At 44.4% G+C, this 12,962-nt stretch overlaps 1 protein-coding gene across 13 annotated transcripts in view; it reads right to left on the bottom strand.

Moving 5' to 3' along the window:
* Positions 1 to 11,471, bottom strand: part of LOC147996985 (scavenger receptor cysteine-rich domain-containing protein DMBT1-like) — a 175,464-nt gene extending 163,993 nt beyond the window's left edge. For 7 of the 13 annotated variants that reach the window (XM_087608001.1, XM_087608022.1, XM_087608027.1 and 4 more), the window contains exons 1-4: positions 11,395 to 11,471; positions 5,874 to 5,906; positions 3,605 to 3,631; positions 2,765 to 2,794 (exon numbers count right to left, since the gene is read on the bottom strand). In XM_087608001.1, the coding sequence (XP_087464127.1) occupies positions 2,765 to 2,794; positions 3,605 to 3,631; positions 5,874 to 5,906; positions 11,395 to 11,455 (151 nt within the window). In that variant the 5' untranslated portion in view covers positions 11,456 to 11,471. Of the gene's footprint in view, positions 1 to 106; positions 146 to 2,764; positions 2,795 to 3,604; positions 3,632 to 5,873; positions 5,907 to 7,961; positions 7,992 to 11,394 lie in introns of all 13 variants that reach the window. The other 6 variants (XM_087607979.1, XM_087608011.1, XM_087607995.1 and 3 more) reach the window with 2 other exon arrangements.
* Positions 11,472 to 12,962: the final 1,491 nt, after the last annotated feature.

Here is a 12,962-nt window from a genome sequence, read left to right as displayed (position 1 = left end):
CAACATGCACCCACCACCATATCCCCTTAAGTGTCCCAAAGAAGTCAATGCTGTGAAGAAAATCAGCATTGTGACCTTCAGAGAGAGATCTACACAGTTTTATTACCTATTGATGTGGAATTAGGAACTTGGGTAGACGACGTCACTACATGCCCATTACAGATGAGGGAGATAAAAATGAGAAATATGATGTTAAGTCTCCATTGAGGAAAAACAAGGCATGCAAGTACAGTCAACCAACTGATGGGATGTGACTCGGGATCTATATTGGATAATGCTCTGTGACTTGACACAAGTAAGATATCTTTGTAGTCTTGACTTCTCCAATTCTAAAAGGCTATCCTTATAGAAAATGTTGTTAACCTACAGACCCTAATTCTAACTTGCCTACATATGACTTGCACTGAGCTCTAGGGAACCAGAACAAAAAAGTACACATGTAATTAATTCTTCTTTTCTAATTATATTGGCTGGTATTCCAATGTAATATTCAATAGCAGATATGTGGAATGCCCGTTTGCCTCAATTTTGAATGTTAAGTTTTTTTTAGTTTGGTATCTCTGGATGTATCCTAATCTAGCCTGAAAATCAAGATCCTACTAATTCAGCGTCCTGATTTGTAGAATATTGTGTGTGTGTGTGTGTGTGTGTGTGTGTGTGTGTGTGTGTGTCTGTGTCTGTGTCTGTGTCTGTGTCTGTGTCTGTGTCTGTGTGTGTGTCTTCAAGCGTATGTTTAAGTTACTTTAAAAGAGCCCTAGCTCTTGGACACAGTGCTTTCAAGAGTTAAATTGATGCTGAGGATTGGAGTGAAGATCTCCGGATATTAACCCACTGGCACTAGGCCACCAGCTTCTAACTAACTTTTATAAGGTCTGTCGATATGGAACAAATTGACCTCTCCCCACACAACAGGTCCTGACAAAAACAGGGTGGAATCTTGGAAAGGAATATGGCTAAGTGATAGTAAGCCAATCTCATTCTTGGGATATATCACATGCCTCTGGAAAAGCAAGGCCTGACATATGAGCCAATTAGATTCTCAATAAACACTGGGCTGGCCAGAGGCATTGGTATGGAAACAGTTCTTGCTGATGTCCTAGGATCAAAAAATCCGAAGAAGAAAATAAAAGGAATTTTCCTTACTAAAGCACAGGCCATGAAATCTAAATTATACTGATAAGCCGCCAACACCTCATATTGGAAGAACTCAGAGAAATGGAACAGGATGTGAGATGTTCCCGGATGTGGGGTCATGACATCCATAGTTGCTTTATATAGCCTCAAACAAAGGGAAACAACAAGGGCTGTTTTCTTTCCCATAGCCTCTGGAAACTTGGCAGACAAGAGTGTCTCAATGTCACCTCTTCAAACCTAACTTAGCCCTGATGCTCCCAGTGTAGAACGCCATATTCACACACCATCAGCTCCCAGGATATCCATGCCCACCACTCCAAACTCAGTCCTCCATTGGGATCTTTAATGCCACAGGTGTGCTTGAGTGATATTGTCACACTCTTGTCTGTTTCTGCCTGCTCTCCCACTGTAAGAATGCACATGTCTGGGCAGTCAGCAGGTAGCATGCTTCTGCATGGTGTGGTGTCCATAAGTCTCTCACACTGAAATCTGTGCTGGTTGTGAGAGGAAACAAACAGCAGCTGTGTGGTAGCAGGAAGGAACAGGTTCAGCCTTCTTACAACAGAAGCTGGATCCTGGCTGTACTTTTCTGTGGCCCCTTTTTGGTTGTGAGAACTCTGTGTTATCAGAGTGATAGGTTGGAGTGGATGCAAGGGGAGGGGCTCAGACAGTTGCTGTTGCTAGAGATCTTCAGTAGACACTATGGGGATTGGCAAAGGCCAACTGAGCCTTCCAAGGTGTTCCCAAAGAAGGTTCTGTGTCTGAAGGAGCCCATCTTCCTGCCCTCTGCTGCTCACTCTCTGAATGTTCCCCCTAGAGAACTGCCAGCCTTGGTTTGGCCCTTTCTGGAAGTTAGTCAAAAGACTTCCTCTGGATTGCCTGCCAGGAACATATCCTGATAATAGCATATGCTACATGCAATAGCTGAGCATTAATTATGCACAATATTTTCATTTTGGAAGGAAGAAAGTGACTGTTTCCACTAGCCCTTCTGACAGAATCTAAAGCTACATTCATTCATCATATGACTGAAGGGCAAACAGAAGAATGAAGGGGATGTGTGGGGATTGGTAGGGTCTGTTTAGTTGTTAGACACCCACATCTCTACTCCACCTCAGATATCTGTGCCCGAAGATTCCATTGGATACAACCAGACAGCCGCAGCAGCAGCAGCAGCAATGCTGGCCATCTGTCTTAGCTATCTCCCCTGTCAACCAGGCTCTAGCAATGTCATGTAAAGAGCTCTCACTCTGGGAGTTGAACAGATCACAATTGCCTGTGACCCTATTTATGTGGATTGCTTTGATTGATAATTGTAAGCACACGGCCAGCCCACAGTGCTTGGGCACATGAGTCCCTGCTGTTTAAGAACAGTAGCTAAACATGATCCAGATAGCCACTAAGCAGGGCTTCTTTTTGATCTCTGATTCAGTTCCTGCCTCCACTTGCCTGCCTCCATCTCCTGCCCTGGTTTCATTCAATGATGGATGGTGACCTGTAAGCCAAATGGACCTCTCCTCCTCCAAGGAGCTTAGAGCCAGTGTGTGATCACAGCAACAGGAAGTAGATTCAGCCCCAAATCCATCAATAACCCAAAGTCAAGACACAAGAGCAAAGGAAAAGGCCTTACCGTTAGGTGTGCCCCCGGGGTTCCACCAACCTAAAAAGACAAAGCTCAGTTTAGAGTTGGACCCACTGTGCAAAAATGGTCTCATACAGGGAACAAAATTAACCTCTCCTCCTGCGAAGGTTGAATGGAATCTGTGTTTCAGTTTTGGCCATGTGCACTGCCCAAGGTCTTTATTAAAATGATTTTCACTTTTTGGTAAGGAGAGGTACAAGGATATGGACTAGGGGTGCAGTACACATAACGCCTGATGTGAGAAACAAGAGCAGCACATGGTTGCAAAATCTTGGAATCCTAGAACCTGGATAGTACAGGCAAGAAGGTCAGGAGCTCAGGGGTAGCCTTGCCTAAACAGCAAGTTCAAGGTCATTATGGCCTCCACTGAGTCTCAAAAAGATAAATAAACAAGCCAATAGCAAATAAACGGTCCTATATCCTTGTGAGGTTGAATTCTGATTAGTCTTGGGACAAGCTGAGGTTGGCCCAAGTGTGAAGAGGGCAGGTTATCCTTACATATCTTCTGCCACCACCAATCCCTGAGCCCAATTCATGTCTCCCAGTCAGAACTTCTGGCAGCAGGACTGATTCCAAGATTTCACATATTCTATTTGATTCTAACATGAACTGAAATTTGAGACAGGAGCAATACAAAAGGGAAGGCTGTGCTTGTCTTACCACAGGACCCTTTATGCTACCGATGGCAGGAGTTTCGATTGTCATCACAGTCTAGAGGGGACACTATATTTCAGCCTAGTGCCATTCATTAGCATGTGGTGTGTCTGTGTCAATCATGACATAGGGGAAATTACACCCAGATACTGCCCCTATTTTCAAAGTACTTACCAGGTGTGGGACTGCTTGATTGAAGAGCTGTGAAAGGAATAAAAGCAAATCAGACCGTGTTTCACCCACAAGAATCCTGGCAGAAATCCTTTCAGGGGTGATAGCTTTTACACCTCTGCAGTGTGGGCCCCACAAAGACAAAACTCAAAACCTAGGTTTCTTTTTCATTGATCAAAAGAGCAATAGAGTCTTTGATATTTGTGTCAGCCCTCTGTACTCCTGGGCTACTTCACAAATTATACAGGCAATGTATCAAAATTAGGAAGAAAAACAAAAAGACCTTGCTTGGTATTGTTGAGCTTGAAAATTTTTTCCTCTTGCCATTCTCGCATGAGCAATGTGGTATAGCATTGAGTCATACAACATTGATATTGTGTGACGGACTATTTCTGGGATGACTGGAAGGACACAGCAGAGTGTTCGTGGGCCACACACCAGTTGATCAAATACTTGAATGTCAGAGGCTTTGGGTAGAAGCAAGGAAGTTCTTGGAACCAATTTCCTTTGGAGACTGAGATATAATTATTCAGGAATGATGAGGAAGTGGTTAATGTTGTCACTGCTTTAGCATGCGTGTTTGTACATAATTCATGTATCTGCATGAATTATGGAATCAGCAGGGCTGCTCTGTTCTCTCGGGAGTCATGAGCATGGACTGCTCACAGTCCCTTCCTCTGTCCTGTGAGCTGCAATACATTCCTCTGAGTCAGGCAACATGTTAGGCTCTTGGCACATGTACAAAGCTGGGAACTAAGTGAGCAGTGTGTGCTCCCTTTCCCACCTTTATACATGTGTACAGAGGACCCAGCATATTTAGGCCCTGAAGTCATCACAGACAGTTTTGTACCAGGGACAAGTGCTAATGGAGATGTGATGGGAGATTATGTGTGGACAGAGATTGACATGGAGTGTATGTGTGTACCTGTGTGTCAGTGTCTATATCTGTCTCTGTGTGCCCTTCTGGGATTGTGTGTGTCTCTGTGTCTATGTGGGTGTGGGTTTTTTGTATATAAAATTCTGTGTCTGTGTTATTTCTGTCTTTTACCTGAATAATTGTATGTGACAATATATGTGTATGTTTCTGTGTCCATGTGTGCATCTCTATGTATGTTTGTGTGTCTGTCAAGACAAGGATCTAAGTTTGTGTGTATGGTTTTTCTGTGTTTGCGTACACGCGCGCGTGTGTGTGTGTGTGTTTGTGTGTGTGTGTGTGTGAGAGAGAGAGAGAGAGAGAGAGAGAGAGAGACCATGCTCTTTTTTTACTGTTTTGAAAATGATTCTAAAATGTTTCCTATACTTGAGACATAAACTTCAAGCATATGTTTAAATTACTTTAAAAGAGCCCTAGCTCTTAGACAGAATAAATCAAGAGTTAACTTGGTGCTGAGGATTGGAGTGAAGATCTCCAGATATTAACCCACTGGCACCAAGCCAGCAGCTTCTAAGTAACCTTCATAAGGTCTCTGGATATGGAAAAATTGACCTGTCCCCACACAGCAAGCAGGTCCTGACCAAAACAAGGTGGAATCTTGGGAAGGAATATGGCTAAGTGGGAGAAAACCAACTTCATCCTTGGCATACCTCAAGTGCCTGAGGAAAAGCAAGGCCGGCATATGGGCCAATTAGGTTCCCAACAAACTCTGGGCTGCCCAGAGACATTGGTATGGAAACAGTCCAATGATGTCCTAGGATCAAAAAATCCCAAGGAGAAAAAAATGGAATTTTCCTTGCTAAAGCCCAGACCATCGGAATCTAAACTATACTGATATGCCACCAACACCTCTCCTGGGAAGAACTCAGAGAGGGAACAAGATCTGAGATGTTCTGGGATGGGGAGTACTGACATCCATAGTAGCTTTATATGGCCTCAGACAAAGGAAAACAACAAGGGCATTGGCTAAGCAGAGTTTTGATTTCCTCTGCAAGCAGTGAATTCTGCTCCCTGCCAGAAATTCTGCTGCCTGGGCTGGCCAAGGTGTGGGTGATACATGAGGACCTCAGAGCACTGAGAATGATAAATAGAAGCCCTAGAAACAAAACCTTTTCAGTGGCCCTTGAAGATACCTCTTCTGGCTGATCCTCCCCAACATCTACAACTCAAAGACGTAATCCATGGCATGTATGCTCATGTAGGCTTGACTTTATTGAGAAATTTCCCTGGGAGTTTAGGACCCAGCAGGCCCTGCCTACTGCCCATCTTCTGATCAGAAGTAAACCTTTGGCTTCTGGAGACAATGAGGACACAGAGATACAACATAGTACAACTTACCTTCTGTGGTTTCTTCAGTTACGTAGACCACATCTGCAGAATGAGAGAGGAAGAATTCATTGGGTGTTGATCCACTCTTGAGCACCCCAGATGCAGGAGCTGCAATCTCCTGAGGTAAAGGCCTTGCATCCCTAGAAAAGCTGTGATTCTCCTGTGGGATCTGACACTGATCTTTAACTTGTCACTGAGATGTCACCATGAGCATTTTTCTCCTCACGCTCCTTCATCTCTGCACCTATCCCATCCAAAACACTATGCAGTTCACCAGCAGCCCCAATGTAGGCACAAGATAGAAATAGCCAGAGGATATTTGAATTCAAAAGTCATTTGGGTATTTCTGTATTTCAGGCAGAACCACCTAATATAACCAAGAGCCATCGGACAACAGTCCTGAGAAAGTGGCTCCAACCATCAGAAGTAACTTCCAGAGGTTATTCTGGAAGGGCCAAGAATCCCACTCACAGTGTGGCTACTTGCAGGACCATTGTTCTTTTGAGTGCCATTCTCAGGTTGGGTGAGTTCACCACAGTCACACTATGTTTCTTGTAACATGTGCACAGTCCATGATACAAAAAACTGCCTACCAATGGTCAAACTAGCAATCTTTATGGGGACACACAATGGACTGCAATCCTGGGTTGCTTCTTTATAGATTAAAGGATGACTTTGTATTTGAATGGATACCAGTATCATATAATCAATCAGCCACTCTTTCACAGAATTTGCTTGATTGGATCAGGAAGAATTTGTCACTCCCATGATGTTGTGTTTTTGCTTATCATGTTATCTGCAATAAAGGGAATGTTTTGGCCACTCATTGCTATGAGTAGGCTATATACAATTAGGTAGTAAGGACAAGCAGTTGCCTCTCCTTTTCTGCCCCTTAGGTCAATGATGACCTTGGTGTCAGTTGTCAGATCTGTCAACACACACACACACACACACACACACACACACACACACACCCAAAGGGGTGCTTCTGAATCCTCTCCATCTTCATCAGGGTCAAGTGTGCAATGGAGTCCATCTACCAGAAATCATCCCTCTACCCCTCCAGCCTGCTCTCCCACTGTAAGAATACACATGAGTGGGCAGTCAGCAAGCAGCACACTTCTGTATGGAGTGGTGCCCCTAAGTCCCTCACTGAAATCTGTGCTGGTTGTGAGAGGAGACAGACAGCAGCTGTGTGGTAGCAGGAAGGAAGAGGTTCAGCATCCTGATAGCAGGAGCTGGATCCTGGCTGTACCTTTCTGTGGCCCCTTTGTGGTTGTGAGAACTCTGTGTTCTCAGAGTGACAGGTTGAAGTGGATGCAAGGTCACAGGGTCAGACACTTGCTGTTGCTGGAGATCTTCAGTAGACATTATGAGGATTGGGAAAGGCCAACTGAGCCTTCCAAGGCTTTCCCAAAGAAGCTTCTGTATCTAAAGGAGCCCATCTTGCTGCCCTCTCCTGGTCACTCTGAATGCTCCCCCTAGAGAACTGACAGCCTTGGATTGGCCCTTTCTGGAAGTTGGTCAAAAAAGCTTCCTCTGGATTCCCTGCCAGGAGCATATCCTGACAATAGCATATGTTACCTGTAACAGCTGACCATTGATTATGCACAATATTTCAATTTTCGAAGGAAGAAACAGTGACCGTTTTCCACTGGCACTCCTGACAGAGGTTAAAGCTACGTTCATCCAGCTATGTTATTTAAAGGGCTCACAGTCTGAGAGTTACCCTGATCACAATTGCCTATGGCCCTGTTTGTGAGGATTGCTTTGATCAATAATTATTTGTGCAAGGCCAGCCCATGGTCCTTGGGCAGGTGAGCCTGTGCTGTTTAATAACACTAGCTATCATAAGGCAGAAAGTCAATAAGCAGGGCTCCTCTGTGATCTCTGCTTCAGCTCCTGCCTCCACTTGCCTGCCTCCATCTCCTGCCCTGGCTTCATTCAATAATAGACAGTGACCTGTAAGCCAAATGGACCTCTCCTCCTCCAAGGAGCTTAGGGCCAGTGTGTGATCACAGCAACAGGACGGAGATTCAGCCCCAAATCCATCAATAACCCAAAGCCAAGACACAAGAGCAAAGGAAAAGGCCTTACCATTATTTGTGCCCCTGGGGTTCCACTGACCTTAAAAAGACAAAGGTCAGTTCAGAATTGGATCCATTGTGTAAAATATAGTCCCATACAAGGGACAAAATTAGAGTGAGTACTCCTATTGGGAGTTGGAGGGAGGGGGAGGTCACTGTTTCAGTTTAAGCTATTTGTACTGCCCAAAGTCTTGATACATATAGTTTATTTTATAAGAGGAGATAAAAGTCAGGGGTTTGGAGGTGAATTATATGTCATTTAAAATGTGCTAAGAGTTGGGGATGGTGACACAATCCTAGATTCTTAGAACCTAGAAACTACAGGCAAGAAGATCAGGAGTTCAAGGATAGCATTGCCTACACAGCAAGTTTGAGGTTAGCCTGGGCTAGGTGGGTCTAAAAATAAATAAACACCCCAATGACAAATGAATGGACCTATAACCTCAGTGATATTAAATTCTTATTGTTCTTGGGACAAGCAGGAGTTGGCGCAAGTGTGAAGAGGGCACGTTATCCTTACATATCATCTGCCAACCACAGATCACTTCTTGTCTCCTAGACAGAATTTCTTGCACCAGGACCAAAGCCAATACCTACATTCAGGTATTTTATTTGATTCTAACATAAATTGAAATTTGAGGCAGGGGCAACATAAAATGGAAGTCTGTAACTATCTTACCACAGTATCCTTTTATGCTATAACTGGCAGGAGTTTCTGTCACCATTACATGTCTAGATGGGACATTATACATTTCAGCCTAGTTTCATTTATTGACATACAGTGAGTCAGCATCTATCATGACATAGAAGGAAATTATACATTGACACAGGTCCATCTTTTTAATGTACTTACCAGTTCAGATGCTGTGAAAGAAATAATAGCAAATTCAGGTTCTGTGTTTCATGTACAGGAATCCTGGCAAAAACCTTCCTAGGACACAATAGCACTTACACTTATGAAAGGACAGACCAGGAACATGGGAAATCACCTTCACCAGCCCCTGAAGCAATAGCTTTTACACATTTGCTGTGTGATTTCCCTTAAAGCCCAAACTCAGACAACCAAGGTTCAATTGTCATTGGTCAAAACAGTAAAATAGTCTTAATAATATTCCATTTAACCCTCTGTACCCATGGGCTCCTTCACAAATTACACAGGAGGTGAATCAAAAATATGGCGGTAAAAGCCTGCCTCTGTATTTACTGAGTATAAAAACTTTTCCTCCTGCTATTCTCACATGAGCGATGTGGTATAGCACTGAGTCACACAACATTGATATTCTGTGAGAGACTATATCTGGGATGACTGGAAGGACACAGGTGGGTGTCTGTGGGTCATACACCAGTTGATAAAAGAGTTGAGTGTCAGAGGTTTTGGGTAGAAGCAGAAAGTTCTTGGAATCCATTTCTTTTGGAGACTGGGAGATAATTACTCAGGAATGGCGAGGATATGGATAATGTTTGGATTGCTCCCAAATCTCCTCTTCTGAGAGTTATTCCAAGATCCACCCTACTCTAAGGAAGTCACATTTGGATAGAACATTAAAACAGTGCCCCAAATGGGGCATGACTATCTTGAGACTTATTCTACCTGCTAGTTCTATGGGGTGGGGGTGGTCTCATTCCTTCGCTCTGTAGAACAAAGCATGTTACCCCAATTGCAGAAGAGTAAACTGGGTTTTATTGCAGAAGAGGAACTGTACCAACAGTGTTCTTGGGTCTGCCACTGACCAGCAGCAATACCACAGCCTCTCTCCTGCCCAGCATGACCTGTGCACCAAACTGTACAAAGGTGGCACTGAGATCACACATGCAGAAGACTCAGCTCCTTCTGCCCCCTCAATGGAGAGGCCATGGCTTAATCTGACATAGCTGTTACTTCAGTGCCATGAAGCCTTATTCCGGGTTCACATTCTGACACAATTCCCATATAGCCAATCTCCTGAGCCTTGGTGTCCCCCATCTGAACTATGGAGGTGAGTTAACTAACTTAGAGTGCTACCTGGCTTGAATTAGAGAAGAAAGTCAAGTGGAAGAGGGTCAGTTCCCCCTCTGTGTGCTGAAGCCACAGCATGCATACCTGTATGTAAGTACACATGTAGGGCAAGCATGCATACCTGCATGTAAGTACACATGTAGGGCAAGCATGCATACCTGCATGTAAGTACAAGTGCAGTATCAACATCTTAAAGGACAAACTCCCTCAGGCCCATAGCATTACTGCCTTTGTTTCTTTGTGAATAAGGGCAAGGCAATAGACTGTCTGTTCTCCAGAACTGTGGTGATTCCAGTTCACTGTGCAGGAACAGAACAACTCTGTCACCCTGAAAGATGGCCTTGCCTCCCACTTCACTCTCCAAGAAGACAGCTTGCATAGTTCTAGGCTGCCTCAGTCTAGGCCCCCTTGGTCAGCAGTGCAAGCCTGAGGATTTGGACTTGGGGTGATGTTCTCATGAAAGCCATTCCCCACATGAGTCTTCATCTTCAGCAGACCCATGGGGAGAGTGAGCATTCTGGAATTCATATGGAGATCTTGCAAAAATATGAAATCTAGCCATAGTGACTCCAAAGGAAGAAAGAAAAGGAGAGGATTATGAAGAAGAAATGAAGGGGGGAGAGAGGAAAAGAGAGACAGAGGGAGGAAGGAAGAACTGTGGGAGAGAGATGAAGAGATAGGATATCCAGGAAAGGGAAAGGTGGGGAGAAGACAGAAAGGAAGACAGACAGACAAAGAGAGACAAAGAGAGGAAACAGAGACAGAGAGGTAGAGAAAAGAGAAGGACAAACAGAAAAGCAAACAGAGAGACAGGCAGAGGGAAGGCAGACAGACCGAGAAAGAAGAAGAGGGGGCAAATAAGTTGTCCTCTGTGAGATGACACAATCAACTGTGGGGAGGACTAGCCAGGTAACTCTTCCTTGCTCATCACTTGACTCTCTGAGAACATGAAACAACTGAACTACAAGGAAATGACTGGCACTCTGACACCATCCTGTCTGTTGGTCACTTGGCCTGGCATTGCTCAGCAAATACTGGTCACAGAGCCAGACATACAGAAGAGAAGGCACATGCAGAATGTCAATACAGGCCTGTCTCCATCCACTTTCACAGCGTATTTAGCAAGGTTTAAGGCCTCTTCCTAATGCCCATAAGCCTTTTCTGAGGCTGAGGACTTCAATCAATCATTCCCTTCATTGAACGGCTGCCTAAGAACATCAACAGAATGCCTGACTTCTCTCCTACAGTCACCACTTCTACTCCACATGTAGACATAGGACAAAAAGAGAAGCACACACCTCCACACACACTTGCAAATATTTACAATTATTAGCAAAGAGCCTACTTCAGACCGACAATCACACAACCATGAACAAATTCATCCAACCCACCAGGACCAAGGTTTGCAGAAACACAATTCATGACTATAAATAATGAGACAAAATACCTGTAGAAAGAATTTGACCCCACAAAAGACATATTTCAAAGATAACGATGGAGATCCCCATTGTGCTGGTTCCTCTCGATTTGAGTAGAAATTCCCTGACATTTATAAGTTTCTGGGTGGAAGGAGGTGTGCCCTCTTGGGTGGTATGCATCTATTGCTGCTATAAATCAATATGACGGAAGTGAGGAACTTTGTTAACAGTTTGGCTAATCCGTGAGAACAAGGTTAAGTGCATTTGACTGATTGTGGCAGGAACAACCTGGCTGCTGCCCAACATAGACGCCTGACTTCAGTGATAAAACTTCCTTTTTGGTGAGCCTTGACTTTTATCTTGGAAGAGTCCAAGAAACTTATGGGAAGCAGGATGTGGGCTGCTGGGAAAATGAGAGACATGGTGCCAAGGGGAAGGGATGTGTTCAGGACTGTTCATACTGGCATGCTGTCCTTCTAGTTAGCTCTTGTGGACATCACTGAGGCTCAGAGAGCTGAGAATGTGCTTGCATACTGACTAAAAGTAGAAGGCATGAAGAACAGTTCCACCCAGACCATGCACCCTTGCTGGCTTCCACCCGATGATCCACCAACATCTTCATCTCAGCTGAGAAATCCACCACCTCAAACTGCACCATTCCCAGCCATCTCTCCCTGCTTTGATTTCTTGTCCTCAGCAATTATACAGTAGGATGCTCAAATTTTGGGAAAGCCATGGCACTTCTCCCTTGTTCCTATCTGTCTTATGTTCAGTCTGCTTCCTTGGGTTTGTGATGTAAATGTCCCCAAACTCTTTGGACACCCCAGTTTGCATTCCTGGATTCAATAGACCCAGTGAAGACTCCAAGAAAGTTGCTTGACATTTGTAAGATAGTCTCTGTGGTGGAATGTGCTGGTGTGTGGAATGTGGTAGAAGCAGCCAGCTCAGGAAAATTGACTGCTTTCTGGCCTGGTGAGTAGGCTCTTGCCACATAAGACCTAGGGGTACCTTGCTTCCTTTACCTTGCCTTGTTAACCCACAGTCTCTGTCACTTGATTCTTGTATGATGCTGTGAAGTTAGGATCTTAGAATCTGCTTCTAATTTCATCCAAAGGCAAGGAACATTCCAGGTTTGGCTTCCTGGATGACCAGGGTCCTCAGACAGGGGAACAGCTCTTTTGGAGAGGTCCTCCCTCACAAGGAATGTACCACCACACCTATAGCAGACTTTGAAGTAAAACTTGATCCTCGGACATCCAGCCGCACTAATTACACTGCTCAGACACTGTTGGTACATCAGGAAACCAACTCAGCCATTGACAATGGAAGTGTATTTTGGCTTTAGAATAAGTCTGTGTGAGAGACTAAAATATATCCCAATAGTTTGTTTCAGAGCAAAGAATAAGAACAAGGAAAGTGAATGGCATCCAAGGGCAACTCTCATCCAGATAAAGGGCAACTGCCATGGACCTCCTCAGGCAGTTTCTGCACAAAGAACTGTTCTAGACACCTCTGAGTGCTTGGCGTCACAACTGCCCCTCCAAATCGTGGACATATAGTCCCAGGTGTGTTGGAGACATGGGAGAATTGACTAGGC

The sequence above is a fragment of the Rattus norvegicus genome, chromosome 1 (genome assembly GCF_021556685.1).
Source record: "Rattus norvegicus strain SHRSP/BbbUtx chromosome 1, alternate assembly SHRSP_T2T, whole genome shotgun sequence".
Classification (NCBI taxonomy): Eukaryota; Metazoa; Chordata; class Mammalia; order Rodentia; family Muridae; genus Rattus; species Rattus norvegicus.
This window is presented reverse-complemented; position numbering and strand designations above follow the sequence as displayed.